Below are 23,891 nucleotides of genomic sequence, written 5' to 3'. Positions count from 1 at the left end.
GATCTCATACGGTATTTTTCTCTCTCTTTCTGGCTTACTTCACTTAGAATGACATTCTCCAGTAACATCCATGTTGCTGCAAATGGCGTTACGTTGTCGTTTTTACAGCTGAATAGTATTCCATTGTGTAAATGTACCAAATTTTCTTTATCCAGTCATCTGTTGATGGACATTTAGGCTGTTTCCATGTCTTGGCTAATGTAAAGAGAGCTGCTATGAACATTGGGGTGCAGGTGTCATCCTGAAGTAGGGTTCCTTCTGGATATATGCCCAGAAGCGGGATTCCTGGGTCACACGGTAAGTTTATTTCCAGTCTTTTGAGGAATCTCCATCCTGTTTTCCACAGTGGCTGCACCAAACTGCATTCCCACCAGCAGTGTAGGAGGGTTCCCCTTTCTCCACCGCCTCTCCAGCATTTGTCATTTGTGGACTTCTGAATCCCACTTTCTACACAGACATGGTTTAAAAGAATGACAGTTGGACTCTCCCTACTAGCACACGCAGCACCTGCTTTGCATCCGCTCCGTCGCGCTGCTCAGGTCTCCAGCACGCAGAGGGACGGAACGTGGCAGGTCTGCCTTCTTTCTGACAGCACCCACTATGCTCTCTCAAGTTCAAAGTGGTTTTTTCTATTATTACCGCACCAATTTTTTTTTTTAATGAGGAACGGGTACTGAATTGAGATGATCGTATCATTTTCTTTTGACCAGTTGCTACAGTATTCCTGTGATAAATCCTTAAGCCATAATTTGTCCATATTCTAAATTACTCATAAACTCATATTCTCAAGATTTTATTTAGTATTTTTGCAGCTTTAATCCTAGGTGACAGAGTTGTGAGTCTTGAAGATACGTATGCATGTTATTCTTAATTGGCTTTGGTACAGGGTTACACTAGTCTAAGGAGAATGACAGCATTCCATATTCTTGTAAGTTCTTAAACAAGCAAAATAATAATAAAGACATCAGTTTTTCACTGAAGGTTTGCTCACCTGCAAGCCACCTGCATCTTCCATGGTGCTGGGTCTTTACCTATTTTTTAAAATTTATTCTGGGTTATTTTTCTGTTCAGGATTGTCTGTGTCAATTTGAGTATGTTTTCCTACAAAATGAGCCATTTTATGAACATGATCAAATTTGAATATAAATTTCTAAATTAAGAAATTCTCCAAATGTAGTTTCATAGCCTTCTCAGTCTTGGTGCTACTGGCTTTTTGTTCCTTCCTCTCTTAGTCCGATTTGCTAGAGGGTTGTCAGTCTCACCAGCAGTGTGAAGACCCAGCTGATACGTTTAATGGTCCCAAACCAACTGCTTTCTTTTCTATTTCAGTAGCATACTACGTTTTCCCCTTCACCAATTCCCTCTTCCTACTTCGCTTACGTTTCTGTTGCATTTTCCTATCTTCTTAGTCATTCATTTTCCGTAATTCCTGCTTTCCAAAATAATAGCCTAAGATCAAAACCATTCATTGAATCCCATATTGGCAGTACCTCAAGGATTTTAGTAAATATTGCCCTACTTTTATTTCTAAAACAGCTTGGTATTTTAGGTTCTTTTTGTTGTTGTTGTTGTTGCCCAAGAGGGGTTTGTTTGTGTTTATGTGTGTTCAGTTATCAGGTCTCTTGGGGGGCAGGTGGGAAAGATTTTTATTACTATTTTATGACTTATCAGTATCTTAGTATCTCGTATTAGATTGTAGCTTCTTGTTGCCTAGTAAATAGTCATCTTTCACATGTTTGAAAAGTATTTTAAAGACGTCAAAGTCTGTGGTTTAAAAGAGCTGTATGTAAATCTTCCATTGTGTAATTAGGAGTCCAATTCTATCCCTTACTTTGTCTGCTTTTATTCTATATTCTGAGAAACACACGGAGGCCTCCCGTGAAAACAGATCAGGCTACGCCCCCCAGAACGTCCAAGCATGTCACTGGATGCAGCTTCACGCTCGAAGGGCATGAGAGCAGCAGCTTCTGGATGAACTGCACCTTTACTCAGTCTAGACATTTCCTTTTAATCCCCGGAAATTCATTTCTAGGCTTGAATTTTTTTGCCTTTATTACTACTTTCAAGTTAGTATCTGCTTGGAATTTTTTTTTCCTATCCCCCTATATTCAATCTTTCTGCTTCACTTGATCTGAAATGCATTTCCTATGACAAGATCAGGTGGAGGCTGCACGTAACAAACACGCTCTATGGCTGGAGGATTTTCTAACGAAGCATTACACCCGCGTTCTGCTCGGGGAGGTTTCTTTCTATTATTTCTCGATCACATTCTCTCCTTACACCCTGTCCTCACCTCTGAAAAGTCCGAGATAACAATTACAACACCTGGCTGCATGACTCCAGTCTCAGATTTTCCCTTATACCTTTCCTTACCTTGTCGTTTTACAGCACTTTCTCAGAGACGACCACGACTAAATCTCTTGGTTCACTGCAGCAATCTTCTATTTGTCCACTCAACAATCCAGCCTTTCTAGTGGGTTTATTTCTACAATCGTATGGTTAGTATTTGAGGACCCCCAACTCAGATTTCACAGCAGAGCCTACAGGTATGTTCCTAGACACTCTCTAAGGATATCACCTCTTCAGAGACCAGTTTTTTCTTGAGTCTGGCGCCTTTCTTTCCCGTCCCTGCTTTTTCTCGGTTCTAGATGAAACCTATGGGACCCTGCCTTCAGGAGGAGGGGAGCAGGGCAAAGGCAGCTGTGAGGACTGACAGCACACACACACAAATGTCCCATTTTCTAGGAATGAACACAAGAGGCTATCCCTCAAAGCAGCCATATAATTAATACAATTTCCTGACATCCACACCCACTCTGGGCCCCCTCACGTCCTAACACTTCAGAGAACTAAATGTCGGGCCACACCCTGTAGGACTCACCAGAAACTGTTCCTGAAACCATAAGGCTATAGATTTTTGACCCCCTAATCAATCAATCCAGGGCAAACTGCTAAGGCCCTGCTCCCTCCCCACTCCTGCCACCTCAGATTTGGGGAGACACAGGCTCCTGCAGTGAAAACCTGCTTTCTGAGGGCTGCTGTTTTCTCTGTAATTTGGGTTTCATCACCAGCTGACATCATTCTGCTTTACATCTTCCTCATTAATTTCTAGCACTTTTTAAGGATAAAGGAGAGCTATTCTTTTTTAAAAAAATCTTCTGCCATTTTTTTATTGGAATCTGAAAGGAAAGCAGGCAGACAAACATAGCACTTAGGCAGTCTTTTTAAAAGTGAAGCCAACCCAACACTCTTTCTGCCTCACTTTAAATCTCATTCAGAAGTCAGGCATTAACAGAGAAAAGTGTTAAAGATATACACAAGAATTAGGAATTAAACCCACCAAGGCCCACAGCTAAATAATCAACAGATTCCTAAAGACTTCATTCATTTATTTGGAAAAAGTAAAATGTACAATAAAGAATATCCACTCTCTCACACTGAGGGTAGATTTAAAAAAAAAAAAAAGGAGAGAGATTTTACTTGAGACAGTAACTAGTTCTTTGAAGAAAATGAAACAGAATGTAAGGCTAGAGACAGACTACGGAGGGGTAGGGCTCTGTTTTAACAGGGAAGCCGGAGAAGCGCCAAACCCTGAAGCAAACCTGTCTGTGCAGAGGTGGTTACACTCAACAGCTGACTGTGAGTTGGGAAAGCCAAGTCCTCTATTTCTCAAAGTCTCACTTTCCACACACAAGAGTAGGAAGAAGAGTCAAAAGCACATGGAATTATGTATCAGGGACAGCGATCAACAGAGAATCAGGGCCCAGGCAACTGACAGGTGTGAACTGTCCAAGTCTTAAGCCTTGGGCCACGGGGAAAAGAAAGGAAAAAAAAAAAAAAAAAAAAAAAACGAAGGAAAAGAAGCTGAAAGTGAAGGAGATTTCTGAAGGGACACTACGTACCCGCACAAAACAATGTAAGTGGTTTTAATAACTTCCATTTGGAGAAAACATGAGTGACATGAAAATGCCATCATTTACTTCTTTACCATTTTGAATCGATCTCTACCAAAAATGTGCAAGATAGGCAGAGCAGAAATTCATCATCTCCTTTCCAACATCAGGAATGAAAACACAAAGAAGGGAAGCCGCTGGCCAGGGTCACACAACAAACAGAAACACCCCTGTGAAAACTCCAGCCCCCACGCGGAGCCACACCCGCCCATCTGCACGGCCCTGCCGCCCCACGCGCTCCGGAGCGCCGGGGACGCCCCGCCCTGCCACCACTGCCCCGCTCCCTGCAGCTGCAAGGGGCCTTCCCTGACCCTCCTGTCTTCCAGAAACACCATCCGGCTTTGGCTCCACAGTTTGCCTCCCTGAATTTCACCATTTTTATGTATTTGGCACCTAAGAAATTTAATACATTAACTTGATAAATTGTAATCTAAAGAGAAAACTACACTTATTTATTGAAGACTATGGAAATTATACCTTTTATGATTTTTCTTTCCCAAACAATACTGCTTTTTGACTTTTTCATTCACTGTATTATTCTATCAGACAGCAAGGTGGTGATAACAAACACGGAGCTGATGAAGACAGGAAAGAGGACATGGCTTCTTCTAACAAAACACATGGACAAACCCTGGAATTCACACAATTACAGGTAAGAGCAACAAGCAGCCTCCCAAACCACTAAAGTAACGCACAGAGATTAAACCTAAACTCGTAATGTACTCACTCTTATCGATACTTCCGTAAGAATCACTTGAAATCTGTGTTCCAATGTGTCTCAATTCTAAAAATGTGGGGAAATAACAGTTTAAAAAAAAACAAAACTGCAGGTCAAAATAGAACTTTTAAATAAGTATTAACTGAACACTCACCCTTTTCATTTTTCTGTTTAGAAAATTCATCCAGCCTTTCCTGCGAAAACAAAACACCAGCAGGGTCTGCAGCGGGTGCAGGATGCAGCGCTCCAGACAGGGCGCGAGAGGGGAGGGCGCCGCTGTCCTCGCCGGGGCCTCGCTCGGACCCCCGCACAACCGGGGCGCGAGGGGGCCCTGGGGCCAGGAACCGGGCACACGTGTGCACCCCTGCTAGCTATTACCTGTGTCTTCTTAAATTCCTTTTCAAGTATTTTCTTTTCATTCCTCAGTTGCTTGAAGTCCTGAGTTTGCTTGACGGCAGCCTCTTTATTTAAAGCGTGCAGTGAAGAGAGAAAAATCATTACCAAATTTACAACTACTGTCAACGAAATGCTCAAAATAAATAATCTACTGAGAGCTTTTGTTTCTTGAAATTGAAACACGTTTTGTAAAAAGGTGCTGTCCCTTCAGTACTGTCAGAGTCACGGAGAAGTGCAGGAGCGTGTGTGTCCAGGCCACTACCTGTGAGACCAGAGAACGGCCGCAGGCCCTGAGAACCTGCTCCAGTCCTAACCCCAGCCAGCCAGACTCTAGTCAGGCAACAGCCCGCCGCCCAGGCCTTGAGCGGGAGAGGCCGCGGTCCCTTGCTCTTTAACGCTCAGCAGCACTGAAGTTTCAGAGACTTGGACCAGGTTTCACCTTGAGTACAGCTCACACTGGCCCCTTCATCTGGGGCAGGGGCGGTCTTCTGGATGCTTCTATACTGCTGCTCCTTCTGCCTGGCACTCCCTCTCCCTAAGCCAACAGTCCCAAGTCCCAGTGTCTTTATTGCAGGTCTACCGTTCAGCTATTTGCATAACCTTTCTGTGGGTCTACAGCAAATTCTTAACTCGAGTTTTTGGTTCTGAGGCACTGAATGGTTCAAATATACTATTAAGAATCTGAGCAGTACTGACTTTATCTGAATATGTTCATTACAATTGCTGTGAAAAGCAAAATCCCACGAACACCACAGTAACAGCCCTCTCCTGACTCCTCTAACAAGCTCGGGCATTTCTTCACCCGATTATCACGTCCCATCACTTACTGGAGGAAAATATTTTTGTCACATGGAAAACACACTTGGAAAGGAAGTCTGCTCTAAAAGATTCATATAGTCTCACAGGCATTTTAGATCCCTTTAAAAAATGACCTTAAATAGACACTTCTCTCCACACACTAGCAAGAGAAGGCAGCCCTTAGACAGAGCACCATGAGTGCTCACTGCCCTGCCCAGGCTGCACGACGAGCAAGTCAGAGGGAAAGCTGTTAGCAAAATATTTACAGTTTAAGTCTGAAAAGCTGGGCTGAATCTAGGCAGGTTAATGACTAAAAATATATTCAGCAACTTTCGTTTAAGTTCTTACTTCACACCGGAACTGAGAAGAACCGAGCCTTCCCTCCTCCAGAGGAGGCCGAGCGCAGCCGGGAGCCCGCGTGCAGGGGGCAGGCTCGGGAAGCGGGGCAGCGGCAGGGCGCTGAAGCCCAGGCCGCAGGGAGAGGGCGAGCAGCTGGGAGGCCGGCCGGGCCCCGCTCGTCTCCGCGTGATGCTGTTTCCACGTCACAACCGCTCAACGAAGATGGTTAAACAGAAGACAGGATCTTGAGGTCAGCTCCTGAAGGGCTCTGGGCTGCCCCAGGAGGACTGAGCAGACACTCTGCCTGCTCAGGGTGCGCCAGCAGCCCCTGACCGAGGGCTGGGGCCGGGAGAGGGCCAGGGACAAAGCGGCGACCTGGGTGTGGGGAGTCCCCGGGGACTCCCTCCACGAGTGCGTCATGACCATCCAAATACATCAGCTCCTCAGTACAAAAGCAGTAACCTTTTCTACTAACCACTTACTTCTTTAGGAAAAAATGAGAATGCCCCATGAGACTCAACTTTTAAAATTCAATCCTTTTATCGGTTGCTGCTTTTTACAGTAAAAGTAGGGGCTGTTATTATTTTGAACAAACACTTCAGGATTTGCCACATTTCTACCATTTCCACGTTACTATCCAGGAACCAAGAGGAGAATAGTATTCAAACTTCTTCCTAACAGTGCCCTAATGCACTCACCCAGGGCTGCCCCACCACAGTCCAGGACTCAGCCTGACCAAGCACTATAATCCTGTGCAGTTACCAGCAGTTACCAACCATGTGTACAGAGACAACCAATTCCATTAGATGGACAACCAGAGGGCCAATTACCTTCCAGCTTCTTCACCTTGGCTTCTAGTTTCTTCTTCCTGAGAATACAATTTTACAAATTAAAATGGTATAGAAGAAAGAAAAAAAATTAACAGGAAAAAAAATCTCAATGTTACAATTTCCAGGACATATTTTTTAAAAACTACTGGGATTTACATAACAAAGAAAATGTCAGCCACAAGAAGCATCACACACAAGCACTACAATTACCAGCAACTGCTCTGAGGGGAGAGTGAACCCCACAAAGAGCAGCACGCTGTTCAGGGCGACATGTTCACAAAGTGGATCACAGAAATCTGCATTTTTCTGACATGCCACGTCTGGGCCTTTTCCTGAATTGCTGTGGCCCCATCTCTGAGCCAAGCTGATGCGTCCAGATGGTCTCCCGGAGTCAGTCTGGCATCTGATTAGGTGAAGTTACTTTTAGGAGCACACAGGGTGGGAGGGTTCACACCACCATTCTACAGGAGGCAGTGGCTGGAACACTGCCCTTGTTTTAGGACAGATTTCTGAGCCAGAGAAGGTAAGAAGCCCTGAGAAAGTTTCTGAGTTACCGTGTCATCACACCTGCGTTAAACCACTGCACACGTCACTCACAAGTTCTATAAATAATGTGAATACAGCATTAAACTGCAAAACAATCAACTGACTTCTTCTGAACAGCCCTGTTTATTAATGGGACAAAGACACCCATTTCAAATGACATCTGTTAAAGGACTGGTACAGAGACAGGAGATAACTGTTTTCTCTAGGAAAACATAATACAGACACACGTGCGCGCAGGCATTCAGACAGAAAAGCTTTTATGCAGTCCTTCCTGTGAGCAGCTCTTTAACACATGCTTTATTTAACTCTCCTATTGATCCTTCAATGTAGGTACAGTTCCCATTTCACAGATGTGGAATCCAATACTGAGAGACTAGGTCAAGATCACCCAGTTAATTAATTGCAAACAACCAACCCAAAAACAGAGAAAAGAGAAACACTACTGATTTAAGGATTAGACATTTTCAAAGATGAAAATTATTTCCACAATAATTTTAAAAATCCTCACTGAGCATCAGTTTTCAAGCATTCCTCTTTCACACGAGCATATTCCTGATGAGTGTTCTGGTACAACTTCAGAGAACTCTGAAAAAGGAAGAAATGTGTATTATCAACTTAAAAGCCACTCATCATCAGTGATAACTGGTTATGACCTGAAAAGGCTAAATTATTATAACTTAACACTATGAAATTAACCAAATGAATAAACATGATTAGGCAGGAAGCCAAAGTATAATTCACTGAACGACTGGATATAACCAGATCCTTAACAGAGGTAGTATGACTAACAGTCTAATCAAACAGAGCTGTAAAACTTAAAATACACTAATCACAAGGTAACTCCAAATCTTCATAATATTGAATAGCTAATATTTTTGTCGCAACCAATTACAATTCAACAAAACCTAAAGAAATTTCACAGCTTAATAAATAATATCACTACTATGCAAAAATATAAAACAAATCATTACCCGTTAACACCAATCAGTATGTACACCCTGCGGCCCCTGTGGAACAGGAAGGACACTCGGGGAGCCTATGACAGTGTCTTGTGACATGACAGTTCTTCAGTCGCCACAGCTCTGAGAAAAGGGCTTTAATTATGACCCCCTTTTACAGATGAGGGGTCTGAGGATTCAGAAGCTGACTTATTCTTTGAAAGTCACAGTGAAGGACTGACAGTCTTTCAAGTCTGACTCCAATGTTCATGCTTGCTCTCAGGTATGGCTGGTAAGATTATTTTATAATCAGAAGTAAATAAAATTCAACATTGTGATTGTTTCTGTAACTTTTACTGTAGAGTTAAATATACAATAAAGACTTTCTACAGAAACAGGAAAATCAACCCCTGCTAAAGTATTTAAGCCTCAGAGATGTCCATGGCATTACTAAAATGGCACAATTTGAAGATGAGAAGCACAAATACTATCATGAAAAGAGCTCAGAAAATAGGTCGAGAAGCCAGGAATCATTCCAGCTTGGCTATGACTTGTCTCATGCAAACTACCTAACTTTATTGGCTTCAGAATTTTTTTTTTAAAACTACAAAAGCCATGAATTCTCCTTAAAGAATTCCAGTAAAGAGAAAACCAAAATTTATATTTAAAAAATAAGTTTACAGCATTTAAAATAACTGTTTCACAGTGACTTGATTTTGAAATGTAGAACACGATGTCTCTAACTTCAAGTTTGCACTTCCGCATGTCATTTTACACTTAGAGGAAGAAAAGCGTGAAAAGGCAACTGATACAGGACACAGAGTCATAAAAATTCACTGCTGAGAGGTTCCTCTACCGAACCTCTCAAAAAGCGTAAGCAACTAATACAGCATTACAGAGCTAATAATTCCTGCAAGAACCAAGCCATTTCAACCAGTTCAATATTCTCTAAGTATAATAATACACAGAGTCCTATCGTTTACTCCCTTTGTTAAGACGTAGAACGTCCCCTTATCCCAATTATAATAAATAAGTAGACTGTAATTTATTGAAGATAATCCTTTGTAGAAAAATTACTTTAGGTACCTTTTTCTCTTCTAGCTCTGCTTTTAAAGATCCTAGTTCTTCCTGACATTTCTGCAGAGGAGAAATTTTTTGAAGCATCTGTTCCACTTGGTGATGCAGAGTACTATTCTCTCTAGAAATGGACAATACATTAACGTTACACTACAAAAGTACCTCCAGTGAGTTATCAAATACATCTACTGGTGAGTTTGGATTTTATTTCTACCTGAAAACAAAAAAGAAAGAAAAGAATCTCTCTTTTTCAAGGCATCCTCTCTATACCAAAATGATTTGCATATCCCTCTTTATTTCTTTGTCATTATATTCTGTTTCTAATAAAAGTACATCAAAAAGCCACTTGAGAAACAAATACAATAGATTCTCAATCTGCTGAAAAATACATTGAAGAACAATCTGCCAGGTAATTTGGCTCTTCCAACCACTGATTCAAATTAAATGACGGGCAATTTTGTGATTCAGTTTATAACCATGTTTTGCCTTCTAAGTGATAAATGCAATCAGAGTATAAAACACTACTGAATTCTACACAGGACTTTTAAATTGTTTAAAATATGCACAAAAAACAGCTACATTAAAGAGCTGAATTCAGAGACAGCAATAAGCTTCACCCCAAAGGCCACATGTCAGTAAGTTACTGAAAGGTAAAACTCTAGGCTACAATTTAAGACCTTAGTGAGAAATTCACCTGGACAATTTAATAGTAAGGAAAATGTGAATCTTGTTTTATTATGAGCATCAAAGAAACATCCTAAACATTGGGTCAATTCTATGTGGCACTTTGTTGAATCTCTGTAAAAACCTAGTCTGTAAACATCTCCCCCAAATCGACTATGAAAACAGGTAGCTTACCTTCTTGCAAACTGCAGCTGTAAAACTTGTTAAAGAAAACTCTGATAGTTTAATCTGCTGGAATTTGTCTGAAGAAAAAACCCACTTAAAACCATCTGTAATAATCTGTGTTAAATACACATACAGGCAAGATCATAATTCCTAAAAAACAACATTCAAAGTTCCATCTGTAACATAGCAATAAAGCTTCTTACTGAGTTACCCCTATTTATCATAACATGTACCAAAAGTCAAAATATCTATTTCTCTAAGTTAAGAAAGTCTTGGTCAAATATATGATTAATAGTAAATTCCAAGAATAAAGACAAAGTAATATGCAACCGGTGGAAACTACCTTGAATCCTGTATACATCAGAATACCCAAACAACCCACCCTTCATTTCTCAGTCCACAGCGTAATTTCAGCAGAAAAGAGTTATGTATTCACTAAAACCATATACATCTACATTTAATGAGCAACGAGAAAATAAATAACAGAGAGAACATAAAATCTAGACAACCTTTTACTTGTACAGTTTGCACAATCTGATAAAACTTCATTTCTCATCATGCTGCCAGTAAAATGTTCTAAGGCGGCAAAAAACCATTCCTTTAAGCTTCCTCTCCTATACAACCCTACTCATGTCGCAGGAGACAGCTGTCTGTTGGTCACAGCACACCTGAACCCGCCTCCATAGAATGTAAACTTCTCAGGGTTAAGGAGTCTATTTTGCTCATCCCACATCCCTGCAGTCTTTGCAAGGAAGAAAAGTTAAAAAAAAATCTGACAAAATAAAATATACTCTGTCCTGAAGAAAGAAGAACTAATAAACACGTCAGAATTACATAAGAGTGAGAAATCAATTCACATAAGAAGCCACGTTAACCCTCAGCGCCAGCACCTCAGGATGTAGAGCAAACAACCGCACGCTTGAGGTACAACAAACACATATGGTGGGCAAAAGCCAACTGTATTTAGAAAAAAATCAGTATTTACTTGCAGTTGAAGCTAAAATAGATGACCACATTACAGAATGAGAATTCAAGAATAATCAAAATGTTTTGGCAATTTGTAATAAATTATTCTAATAATTCTGACTTTAAGATTTTGCAGTCACATTTTAGCAAAGTAAATCAAAGGTTTCCCTGCCAGATTACAGGTGTAATTACCTTAAAACATTCATACTATTTATTCCAAGAGGATATAATGAACACATATTCTCTTAACTGTTTATCTATTTCCCTGTTTAGCTAATTAAAAATGTTTCTAAGAACTACTTCTGTACAGCTTTCAAAATCAAAACTATTACTCTTGCAGTAACATGCACTTATAATTAAACAGACTGGCAGTTTCAACAAACAAAGCACGAGAGATTTTCAATGACCTATTTTTTTGAATGTAAAAATTCAGATACTAAAGATAAATCTACATGCTACATCTTGATTTTATTACTCTAATCACACAAATTAGATACGATGGTACCAACACCGATGACTGGTGATCGCATGTAAGTAAGTTTAAGGGCGCCAGAAATCACACTGAAGCAGGCCTCAGGCTACCGCCCAAGTGAATAGCACAGGGGGCTGTAATACGAAGCTGGAGCTGCAAGTCAGCTTGTTCCTAAAATCCCTAAAAATGTATGTTTACTGTTATGGGAGAGATTTAATTCAGGTACGCATCACCACAAGGTGAGGAAGAAGCAATTACACACCCGGTTTTCACTCCACCAGGAAAACACAGAGGCCTGCTGCACTACAGGGGCTCCACACAGCCAAACTCAACGAACGCCGACTGAGCCCCGGGGCCGTTGTATGGATGAGAAACTACACTGTGATTTGGATATACTCGTTAATTCTCCACAATTACAAAACTGATTAACAAAAGTTAATTTTCAAACATCTTGAATACTTCTACAATGCACTTCAGAGATCCCTAACTGTCTCACAGCACCATATTCAGTCTAACATTATTCCTAACCCTGAAGAACAGTCACATCTGCAATACAAAAAACCAAACAAACAAAAATTGCTCTTTAAAAAGCTTATGAGTCCTTAAAAAAAATCAAATCAAAGACAAAAACAAAATGCACCGTAGAACAGCCTTTATCATTAACACGTGTTAACAGAAAACCAGCTGCTTACTGTGCCTGCAAGAGGGACTTCCTACATTAAGCCTGAAAACACTGCCTTTGGAAAGATGACCATGAAAATTCTCACATTTCTATGAATTCTTAAAACTTCAAAGGAAAAGCCAGTAAAAGGATATCATCACATTTCTTCTGATATTCTGTTAACAAATTACTGCAACAAAGAAAAGATTTATGTTACTTTTCTTAATCCTGAAAATATACTGTGTTAAAATCATGTTTCAAAATGTGCCAGGCTCCTTTCATCCCAAGTTTCCTGCAACAAATTTATGTTTAATTAATGTAACATGTATCATGTTAAATTCCTTTAAAGCACTGCACTGATATATGAGCTTTTAATTTAAAATACCTTTGATCTAAATAATATCTTAGCCTATAAATTCCTTTGACTTTTATAGGATTAAAATAAAAACACCCTCATACCAAGGCCATGAAGTACTACAAGGAAATCTGAGGTCCAGTCCTAAAGCTAAGAAGACTTTAAAGATAGACAACAGTTTAAAAAAAAAATTACAGTTTAGCAAAAATCACGTCCTAACCCTGAGCCTTGTAAAGCCTGAGCACCAAGACCAGGGGCTCCTGCGCAGGTGGCCCCAGAGTGGTTTCACTCGAACCCACACCACCCAGGCCCCAGGTGAGCAACCCCAGTCCCCCTTTCAGCCCGAGGCTCTACCACCACCACCTGCTCCCGCCGGTATGTCGGGTTCGTGGAGTCCAGCCAAACACATGAAAACATACTCACTCTGTATTAATGATTTTTTGCTTCAAGGTAATTAATGCTTCAACATATTCATTTAAATTCTGAAAGAAAAAAATACAGTTAGCTATTTGCTTTTATAATATAAATTACTTTATATGTAATTTTTATGGAACATTTATTATAAAATATAAACATACTACTCACTACATTAAACACAGAAATACGTAAATCTAACATTTATGTTGTGTGTAAACTCAGACGTATTCTGTGCAGCCCCGAGCCCAGGCTGTCCCTCTCTGAATCTTCATCCGAATGACGCTCCAACAAGGCAGTCAGCGACACAGACGCCCTGACTGCACGCGCTTCTTCACAGCGAGCGCTCAGCAAACACTCACGACTCTAGTTCACTCCCTGCTACTAACCATCAGTCTACACGTCAACCCTCATCATTTCTGGACGGATTTCAGACAATCCAGAAAGACACACAAATTATTAAAAAAAAAAACCAGCAAAGATAAAAATAACATGGGAAAGACAAAAGGGCATATTAAAAAGGGGTTGTAATTAAGTGAAAAACTTATTTTATAAAGAGCTATACTACACTTCAGGGACCAACTACAAATTGGGCTCCAAATTACTGCTACCAACTTGACAGGGAAAACATTAGTTACATTGTTCAAAATGCTCCTAAAATTTAAAAATGAACAGATTTTTTTTCTCTTTTAAGTGACTTTTCCCTTGAATGCCTCCTTTTTTCACTGTTAAATACTTCAGAAATAAGAACTTATTTTTCACTAGTTATTCCCAAAATATCTTTTACTAGATAATCTGATTGATTTTGAGAATTATACAGATACTTCCCTTCATGGTAATATGTGCATTTTCTTTGCAGTCATACATGTAACGTTATTTGTTGAGAAAATAATCTACACATTAAAGCATATAAAGTAAGAAGTATATGCTCTTATGATCCCATCACCTGTCAAAAATCACTCATACTTTTTGCATATATCCTTTCAGAACTGTTACTGCATATTGAAAATACATTTGGATGTACTTAATTCACCAACTCTCCACCAAAGACCATTTAGATCCTGTTCAGCCTTTACTAACAACAGGCAATGCATTCCTTGCCCGATCCTCTGGGAGACACTTTTATTTTTCCTTAGGATAAAGTCCAAATAGGTTCCCTGCACTGGTGATGGTTGGGAGCTTTGATAATCTTAGAGCCATATTTTTCACTCGTATTTCTTCACAAGACTGAGAAACCATCCTTATCTCTTCTGACCAGTCACAGTTTTTCTTGCAGTAATAGCCCCTTGGTATGATTTGCTCATTGGTGTGGCTGTACTTTTTTTATTAGCTACAGTATATGAGGGATAGTAACATCTTGTCAAATGTTACTAATATACATATATACAAATATATGTGCATGTTTGTCAAGTGGTCATTAAAATAAAACCACATATGAATACAGAAGTTTTAAATATTTACATAGTTAATTTTTTAAATGTTGGTTTCCTGATATATTTAGAAAGTTCTGCCCCACCTAAGATGCTAAAATATAAGGATTCTTCTATATGTTAATTCTATTACTTTTATGCCTTTTTAAATTCCTATCTTTATTCTAGAATTTATTCTTGTGTACAGTAGGGACTCTGAACAATGTATGTGAAAAGGGCAATGAATGGACTATTCAATAGCTTTAGTGTATCTGGCTTTCCACATAAAAAAAAAATCTTTCATTATGTACATAATAAATTCTACATAGCAGATTTCTAACCAGAGAGGGTAATAATGCAACTGTTTTTACTCCCTCCCTAAAACCACCTAAAACTAAAGTCAGGATTTATTTTCCCCCAAAGGATGAGAACAGGATAAAACAGAAATGGAAACAGGAAAGCAGATCTGAGAATACTGATTTAGCAGACCCAGGAGAACCAGGGGTGGGGCAGGTGGGGGACGATGACAAACCAGTCAATTCTCAGTTTATACTGCAAAAAACTTCAACAAGAGTGGAAGAAACAGGTTCCTTGGAAAGGCGGGAGGCGGGGAAGGTGGGCACTAAAATGGCAACTAGTTGCAAGCTTTTTGGTAAAAGCGTTTAATCCTCAAATGCCTGCCTCTGCTTTGCCTCTAGGAAACTGCTCCTCCCTCATGCAGCAGAAGGTCTGTTTCTGAAGTTCTCTGCCTGGGACACTGTGAACACATGGGGCAGGTGGAATGCACCAAAGACAGAGGGACAAGGTACACCCACGCACACGCCCTGACACTGACCATTCAGCTCCCAGACAGTGCCAGCCAACCCTTTTGCCCTCAAGGCGGGACACTTAGAAGCAGGTTTTCTGAAGAAATCTGACCAGCCTGGAGACAAGATCTAAAGGTACTGACGTGAAGCTCAGGGCCCCAAAGCCCCACACACTAGGTGTCTCCAACCACTGTATTAGCCACTGCTTCTAATGAGAACAAACAATCAAGGATTTCCAAACATCAGAGAGAAACCCTGTAGCATGAGAGACCAAAACAAAATGAGCCAAAGCACTCAGACGAAATAAAAATTTAAAACATAACTTTAAAAATATTAATATGATCTGAGATAAATGTTATATTCAAGAAACAAGAACAGCAGCTGTCTTTAAAAGAAATATTCAGAGTTCTTAGAAATCTTTTTTAAATTAAAAACAAACACCCACTAGGATGGCTAAAATCAAAATGAAGCCGTGGAGAAACTGGACCCCTCATACACTGCCAGTGGAATATGAAAGGTGCAACTGCTGTGGAAAATAATCTGGCAGCTCTTCAAAATGGTAAACAAACAAACAAAAAGTGGTAAACAGCTAACTATACAAGAAGCAATTTCATTCCCAGGTATACACCCAGGAGAAGTGGAAACACTTGCCCGTAAACTCGTCCACTCTGGTTCATGGCAGCATTTCCTCACACCAGCCAAAAAGTGGAAATCAATTAAGTGTCAACTGATAAAGGGGTGGGTCAGCAGCTGACGGACAGATACACAAAACGTCAGATAGCCACACGACGGGACTGACCGATGATGAACAGGAATGGATGGCACGAGCTACAATATGGATGGACCTTGAAAACACACTAAGCAAAAGAAGCCAGTCACAAAAGGCTCCTGTATGACCCCATCCATATGAACCATCCACAGCAGGCAAATCCAGAGAGCCAGGAAGCAGGTAAGCGACTGCCCAGGACTTGGGCGCCGGGGGAGGGAATGACTGCCGAAACTTAAGGGGTTTCTTGGCGGGGGCACAGGGGCAGGATAAACATGGTTTATAATTACACACTGCTGACTGGGTTGCTTGACTGTGCAAATACTAAAAACTACTGAGTTGTACATCTTAAGAGTATAAAGTTTATGGCATGTGAATTATACTTCAGTAAAACTGTTTATTATAACTAAATTAAAAACAGGAAAGCAAAATAAAAGACTCAGAACATTTGATGGTAAAGTTGAAAAAAAAAAGCCCTGCAAAATAAAGTAAAACAGACAGGGGAAGAGCAAAAATAGAAACAATCGGAGTGTCAGCGCAAGGAGTCTCCTGCGCCCTGCGAGACAGAGAGAGAGAGAGAGAGAGAGAGAGAGAGAGAGAGAGAGAGAGAGATGGAAGAGATGGGGCGGTCGCTAAAGAAACACTGCTGGTATTCAAGAAGAAAACCCCAGAACTGAAGCCAGAAGTTTCCAGAAAGAGCCCAGCAAATGGATACAAACAGGATCCAAACCATGAAACATCAGCACAAAACTTCAGATCATCAGAGACAAAGCAAAGATCCTGTAAGAATGAGAGAAAAATTTTTTTTAAAAGTCACAAAGAACCTGGAGTCAGAATGGCTTCAGACTTAAACAATAATCCAGAGACCTAGAACCCTAGAGACCAGAAAGCAAGCCTTCAAAAGCCTACAGGAAAATGATCCCAGAGGAAAATTCCATACAAGCTACCAACCAATCATGATGCTAGAAGGCATTCTCAAATCTGTAGTCTCCGCAAACTTCCCAGACACCCTTGCTCAGGGAGGTACACGAGCACGTGAACACGTTCCACCCAAATCGTGGAGTGAATCCAGGGAGGACAATGTGGGACACAAAACAGAGCATAGAGAATCTGGGAGGCAGCCTCGCACGTGCAGGTTAGAGCCGGTCTAAAGGCTTGGGGGGAAGTTCTCCCCTAATAAAACGACAGAGCACTGGGTGGAATGAAAGCGTTAAGGTGGTATTTCTACGTGACTGGCAGAGAAGGGCAAGCAAATGTGGCTCCATCACGCATTTAAATTGATTGTTTTTTTAAAGAACCTCTTTTTTTTCCCGTTCTCTTTGGAGTTTTTGCGAGTCCATCTCATCTTCCCAGTCTTGCCTCCAGATGCCATTCTGTGATGTCAAGTCCCCCGCCAGAGACATTCCAGAAAGCTCAGGCTCGAGTCAGGCACAGCTGGGTTCACGGTCCTGTTCCAGCACCCTGCGGATGCGCACCATGGGCACACTGACCTCACTGACCCCTGCCTCAGTACCACTTCCCACGCTGCAGATAAGGAGACTGAAACATTGGTTTATGGTGTGCTGGCGGGGCGGGGGGTCCCTAACTGGCCAGGATTAAACAGAATGAGCCGTATAAGTATTTAACTTTGTCTCTGACTTATAATAAGCATTTGTTAACATTTTCAAGATGAATACATTGAATTAAGAATACAATCATTCACCAGGGGAAACAAGAAAACACACAGGAAAGGAAAAGTAACTGAAATGGACTCCAGAGTTTGGCTCTGAAAACAAACCACCATAATAATGTCACCTCCAAATAGTGACCTAAGGGAAGTCATAGCCACGCGGAGAGGATTTTGGGGGGTGAGGGGAGACTAAGGCGTGCTGGGGTGCAGGGCAGAAAGACAGCTCAGTCTTCACCTTCCAAAGTCAGAAACTGAACAATATGCCTAAAACTGGAAAACAAGAAGTAGCAACACATGTCTATTACTTCACAACCTGAGACACAGCAGAGTGCAAACGCAGCGGGGTCCCCTGGGAAGCGGGCTAGGCTGGCAGGGGCTTAACAAGCTGCATATCCAGCTGTGTCTCCAAGCTATGCTCATGTCTAACTCTGATTTTAAAAACTTACAATTACAAAATGGGGAATTACACGGGAAAATGAAACGAAGTGAAGACAACTTCTTGGTTTCCTACAGCACGCTAGTCCCTCACTATTTCCCGATGGCCTGGTTGCGCGGCAGCTCAGTTCTGGTCGGCAACTGCAGTATCACAATAAAGACTCTTCTTCCTTCTATCCGATTATGTCGGTAGCAACCAAGGTCTCTAACTCAGGAGTCTCAGGACCGTGAGTGCAGAGCGGCTGCGCCCAGGCAGAGCGCACTGAGGGCCCTGACTCACGTTCCTTTAGGGGTGCACACACTGTGCCCCACTACTGCCCGGCCCCTAGGGAAGGAGGTGGGGTCTGAGCTGTTGTTCCTCCAACTCCAGGTGGCCTGGGGTCAGCATAACATCACCAGATTGAGGATCCAGTGGTTCAGGACTCCTCAAGTTTGGCAACCCACATGGACACTAAGCTACAGACCAGTGATGAACCATTATAGCCAACAGGATGAAAACAGAGATGAGAGGATCTGTGAGACCACGAAAAAAGATGCGGTCAATCTACAAATGTCTGAACGAAGCAATGATCTCAGCAAAGGCAGTGTACCTCTGCACCCACTAAAGAGAAAAAGCACAGGGAGGACTGAGGCACGAAGGAAGACCCGCAGTCCAGGCGAACTGCTGGGCCACCCGGGACAGCCAGCCTCCCGTGGAGGTGTGGCCGGATGCTTGTTAAATGCTCATAAATGTTCTGCAAGTCCAGGAGGTTCAGTGTGTTCAAACTGCACAGCCGGACCCCTTCTCCGTGTACGGAGCCTCATCTCTCGGGCACAATTTTAGCTGAAATACAGAACTTGCTGTGATGCTGTGTAACCCTGCAGAAACGTCCTCTCCACGGGTACGTGCATCGCCTGTTCTCAGTCCTCCTTCCCCATCCTGACTTCCTACCCGCTTCCTGTGTATCCCTTTCCCCCTGCCGTAGCCCTGAGTCATGAGCTGGTGGGTTTTCTTCGCTGACCCCTCATGATGGCAGGCAGTCTCACTAATTACCACCAAGGTTTACAAAGTTCCTTTGAAGTGACAGGACACATTCCCCCACTGTCCTCTCCCCACCCCTCCCCAAGCAAAACTCTTACAAGGAACTCGGTGTCCATCTAACCTGCTGCTTCTCTATTTCCTTGGAGGCACTTGGCTCCACACACAATGTGAAACAGCTGAAAACCCCCAGTGCTGAAATCATTCATTCCAAAACTTCGGGCCCACGTTTCCAACATCTCTTCCCTCTTGGGGCCCGCGTTCTCCTACCTCTACCACCGTCCTCACACTCACCAGGGCTTTGACTCCCTGAAGCTTCTATTTTCCCGGCTTGAGATCTGTCCACTCTGCAGTTTCTCACACTCAGAACCTTTTTCTTCGCTGTCCCATTTCCAAGACCCTTCAGTGAAGCCACACATTTATCAGCATGCGCTAGTGAAGTAATCTACCCCCTCCTGAGGCCTGCACGCAGCACGGGTGATTTCTACCACAGCATGGCCCTTGTGCGGTACCACACCAAGCCCTTTGCTGCTCCGCACTGCGAACGGAAGTAAGTACAGAACTTCCAGGCGGTTCCCATTCAAGGTCCTCCACAATCTGCATGGAATCTCTTCTTCCAGCTTTACTTTGCAATATTAAAGATTTGTTTCAGAGACTCCACTCACATCTAACCATCCCCTTCCGCTAAAAAAGCATTTCAGGCAACAGAAAACCCAAATACAATGGAGTGCTACAGTCTAGGAAAGAGGTCTGCAAAGGCCCTCTGCCTGTTTTTCCAAAGCAGGGTTCCAGGGAGCATAACCACGCCCATTCCTCCCGTATGACTGTGGCTGTGCTTACACTACACAGGCAGAGTTGGGGAGCTGTGAACAAGACCGCGACACCTAAATATCTATCACTTTATCCCTTACAGAAAAGGCCTGCAGACCCTTGGACTCAGAGACTTAGCAGGATTGCTCCTACTGCTGTTCTCAGAACCTAGAGGGGGAACGTGACAAGGGTGGAAGGAGGGCGTCCTAGGAAGCTACTGAGATAACCTCTAGGCCAGAGATCATGCTGGCTCACCAAGGGTGGGAGCAGTGGGAACGGCAAGACAGTGGGGGATAACAAGGACGGAGCCAGCAGAATCAGCTGACGGACTGGATGCAGGTTGTGAGAGAGAAGTGAGGAACCAAGGATGACACCTAGTTTCTGGCCTAAGCAACCAGAAGCAAACAGTTGCTACTTTGAAGCAGGATGGGGACCACTACGGGTATACAGGATTTTGAAGGAAAATCAGATCAACAACTGAAAAGCACAGTTTACAGCAGTTGTTCTCCCGCACAAAAGCCTCCCACGATTCACAAACCTTTCAGAGTAAAAGCCAAAACCCTTACAATAGTCTCTAAGGGCTCCCACAATCAGGCTCTCTCTTCTGACTTCAAACTCCCTGACTGCTGCAGGCCACATGTGCCCCTGCGACGTTCACATGTGGAAATATCGTCTCCAACGTGATAGCTATTCGGAGGCTGGGCCTTTGCGAGGTGAGGAGGTCCTAAGGGCAGAACCCTCGTGGATGGAATGAGTGCTCTTGTAAAAGAGACTCCAGAGAGCTGTCTTTCCCCTTCAGCCATGTGAGGACACAACAAGAAGAAAGCATGAACCAGGAATCTTGCTCTCATCAGATACCAAGTTTGCCAGCCCCTTGATCTTGGACTTCCCAGCCACCATACCTGTGAGAAATAAAATTCCTATTGCCTCAAAAGCCACCCAGTTTATGGTACTTCGTTACAGCAGCCCCAAACAGTCACGCCACCCCAGCTAGTGGCCCCCTTCTCTTCCCAAGCACACCAAACAAGCTCCTGCGTCAGCCGCACCTCATCTTCCCACTGTCTGGGATGCCTTCCTCCCAAGTCGTCTACAGAGCTTACCTCACCCCCTTTTCTCAAACACAAGCTCTGTGAGGCCTCCCAGGACTTCTGCCTTAATTCCACCAACCGGCTCCTTCCTTGCCCTTCTGTTCTCCCCCTTTTCTGCCCATCTCATCTCCAATGTATTTACTACCTTCCCACGTAACTTGTTTTATCCTACCTCCTCCCCCCACCTCCTAAAATGGAAGCTCCAAGAGATCAAGAATATTTGTCTCTCCCCCAGTAGTAACTGTACTGCCTAAAACACAACAGGTGATCAGTAAACATTTGTTGAGGGAATAAACTGGCCCAAGGAAGAAATATAACTTACTAAAGATTTAAAAGAACTTTGCTCATGTTCCTAGGTTTTGAGGGGAAAACATAAAAGCAGATTATAAACAATGTTTATAAGAGGCAGCTCAGCACAGGCAACGATGTTACTATTAGCCCTCCTATTCCAGAGTGCCGGCCCACGACAAAGAGGGAGACTTTCTCCCTCCCCTGCGTTCAGCCTTAAAACGTTTGGGATCAGTTCATAGGCAATGCAGTTTGGAGGGGGAAAAAAAGAAAGAAAAAAAAAACTAAACTTCTCCTGATGGCCTGTCTGGCTTACATTCTTTTCTGGTTTCATCAGAACTCTCCCCTCTGCACTGCTTTCACACCAACCAGCCCTTATTCTGCTCCTCATGTGCTCCTTCTCACCTCAACAGCCATTCACCTGCTAATGCCCCTACCTAGGAAGCTAGAAGGCTCCTCCTAGAAAGCTCTTCCCACACCTTTTCTAGTCTGCTCCTTCTCATCATTCAAATGTCACCTCCTCAAAAATACCCTGCCTGCACCCCAGCCAAGAGCCAAGACCACCACTCTGACTCCTCCTTTTTCTCCTAACACTTCAGACCTTCCAAAGTCTTATTTGCAGGCATAGATCTTACTTACGAAAGCAATTTTTTACCTATTTTGTTCACTACCATGTCCCTACTGCCTAGAACCCTCAGTAGAATAAGCGATAATCTAATTACACCTTTGTACGGCCGTGGATGGCTCCACTTTACCATTGAAGATACTGAAGAGAGACTCCCGACACCAGACAGCTGGGAGAGTCCAGCTGGAAAAGAGTATTCGAGACTATTCCTACTATTCCGCAAGATCCAGGGCCAGACACTTGCAACTCCTCTGCTGTCACTGTAGCGAACAGTCCACGCTACTGTTAAAAACCTCCAGTATCCGCGTGCCTTTAATGATGAATGAACCTCCTAGCCAACCGTAGGCCGCAAAAGATCCTGCCCCCAGGCAAGAAATATTTTAAGATGAGCCAGCACAACAAAAAACTTTATCCTTGAAGAAGCAGCGTCCCTTGTCATTTTGACCACGACTCATCAAAAGTGAGCCTTGGGGAATACGAGACTGGGTAAGTGGAGAGGGCCCTCCAGAACTCGTTTGCTCCCCCGCCCCACCACCGCATCCCATTAAACGAATCCTGGATCCCAAAGCTAAACAACGCAAACCACTCCCAAATCGACTGCAGGAGAAGGTTAGACGAAAGGGAGGAGGGGGAGCTTCAGCCCAGGGGCGGGAGCACGGCGCGGAGGGGTCGCCCGCGCAGCCAGACCCCCAGCGCCGCGCCATGGACGGTCGACCCAGCCCCTCCACGTTCTCAGCCCAGGGGAGACGCCGCACCTGCTGCAGGGAGGCGCAGCCCTGACAGCGCGAGAGGTCCGCCGCCGTCCCGGGCGCCGCCGAGTGGGTCTCGCCCGGCATCATGGTGCCGCCGCCGGGCCCGGTGGGCCCGCGCGCCTCAGGGACCCGTGGCCTCGGCCCTGCCCTGCCTCTGCTGACGCCGCCGGGGCCGCCGCCTGCCAGGCCGCTTCCCGCCGGGTCCGGGCGGGTCCATCCGTGCACAGAGGTCCCCGTGGAGCCGGCGAAGGGCTCTCCTAGCCAGAGCCGCCTCCAGCACTAGAAAGAAACGCTACCCGGCGCGGCCCCCGAGCGCGACGCAGCCCAGCCAGGACCCCGCCCCGCCCTGGCTCGCCCCGCCCCTCGCCTCGGAGCGGGGCTGCCTGAAGCGCTGCCTGAGCAAAGCAGGGAGTGAGGCCGCGCAGGTGCGGCAGGGAAGACGCGCGCGAAGGAAGAGCCGAAGAGAGAAGAGGCAATGGAGGACCCCTCTCCCACCGTTTAGGGTTTCATCTTTCGTTGCCGGCTTGCTGTGTGGCACGGTTTCTTTAGACACCTAAAGCCTTCGACAGAGGGGCGGCGACCTGGGGATGACGTCACTCAGGCGCCTCCTGGCCCTGAAGGACCCCGCACCAGACGGGCTAGTGCGCGATTTATAGCTGCGGGGAACCGCGCTGCCCCGGTCCGGCCGGTCCCAGGAGGAGACGTGAGGAGTACGGTTCCCGCTGCCCCTCGCGGCGGGCGCAGCCCGAGCGGTTCCTCCGGCCGCGCTCGGTGCGCTGCGGCGCCTCGCCTTGGCCGTGGCCTGCAGTGACCTGTCCTTCCTCTGGGAACGTCTGTCTTTCTTCCCGGCAGCTCGGCCTGCCCCCTGTGTCCACTTGCCGTCGGACCCAGCGCTCCTCCATGTCTTTCCAGA

General features: G+C 43.9%; 1 protein-coding gene across 2 annotated transcripts in view; it reads right to left on the bottom strand.

Annotated features, from left to right (window-relative positions):
* The window catches only part of ICE1 (interactor of little elongation complex ELL subunit 1), a 48,200-nt gene extending 24,887 nt beyond the window's left edge, over positions 1-23,313 (bottom strand). Inside the window, exons 1-10 of one of the 2 annotated variants that reach the window (XM_074355990.1) lie at positions 22,982-23,313; positions 13,322-13,380; positions 12,699-12,733; positions 10,454-10,472; positions 9,605-9,716; positions 8,089-8,165; positions 7,035-7,072; positions 5,050-5,132; positions 4,826-4,865; positions 4,681-4,737 (exon numbers count right to left, since the gene is read on the bottom strand). In XM_074355990.1, coding sequence (XP_074212091.1) covers positions 4,681-4,737; positions 4,826-4,865; positions 5,050-5,132; positions 7,035-7,072; positions 8,089-8,165; positions 9,605-9,716; positions 10,454-10,472; positions 12,699-12,733; positions 13,322-13,380; positions 22,982-23,065 — 604 coding nt within the window. In that variant the 5' untranslated portion in view covers positions 23,066-23,313. The remainder of the gene's footprint in view (positions 1-4,680; positions 4,738-4,825; positions 4,866-5,049; positions 5,133-7,034; positions 7,073-8,088; positions 8,166-9,604; positions 9,717-10,453; positions 10,473-12,698; positions 12,734-13,321; positions 13,381-22,981) is intronic. The other variant, XM_074355986.1, reaches the window with a different exon arrangement.
* Between the last annotated feature and the right edge of the window lie 578 nt (positions 23,314-23,891).

This window comes from Camelus bactrianus, chromosome 3, assembly GCF_048773025.1.
Source record: "Camelus bactrianus isolate YW-2024 breed Bactrian camel chromosome 3, ASM4877302v1, whole genome shotgun sequence".
Lineage (NCBI taxonomy): Eukaryota > Metazoa > Chordata > Mammalia > Artiodactyla > Camelidae > Camelus > Camelus bactrianus.
The sequence above is the reverse complement of the archived record's forward strand: the minus strand, read 5'-3'. Positions and strand labels throughout refer to the sequence as shown.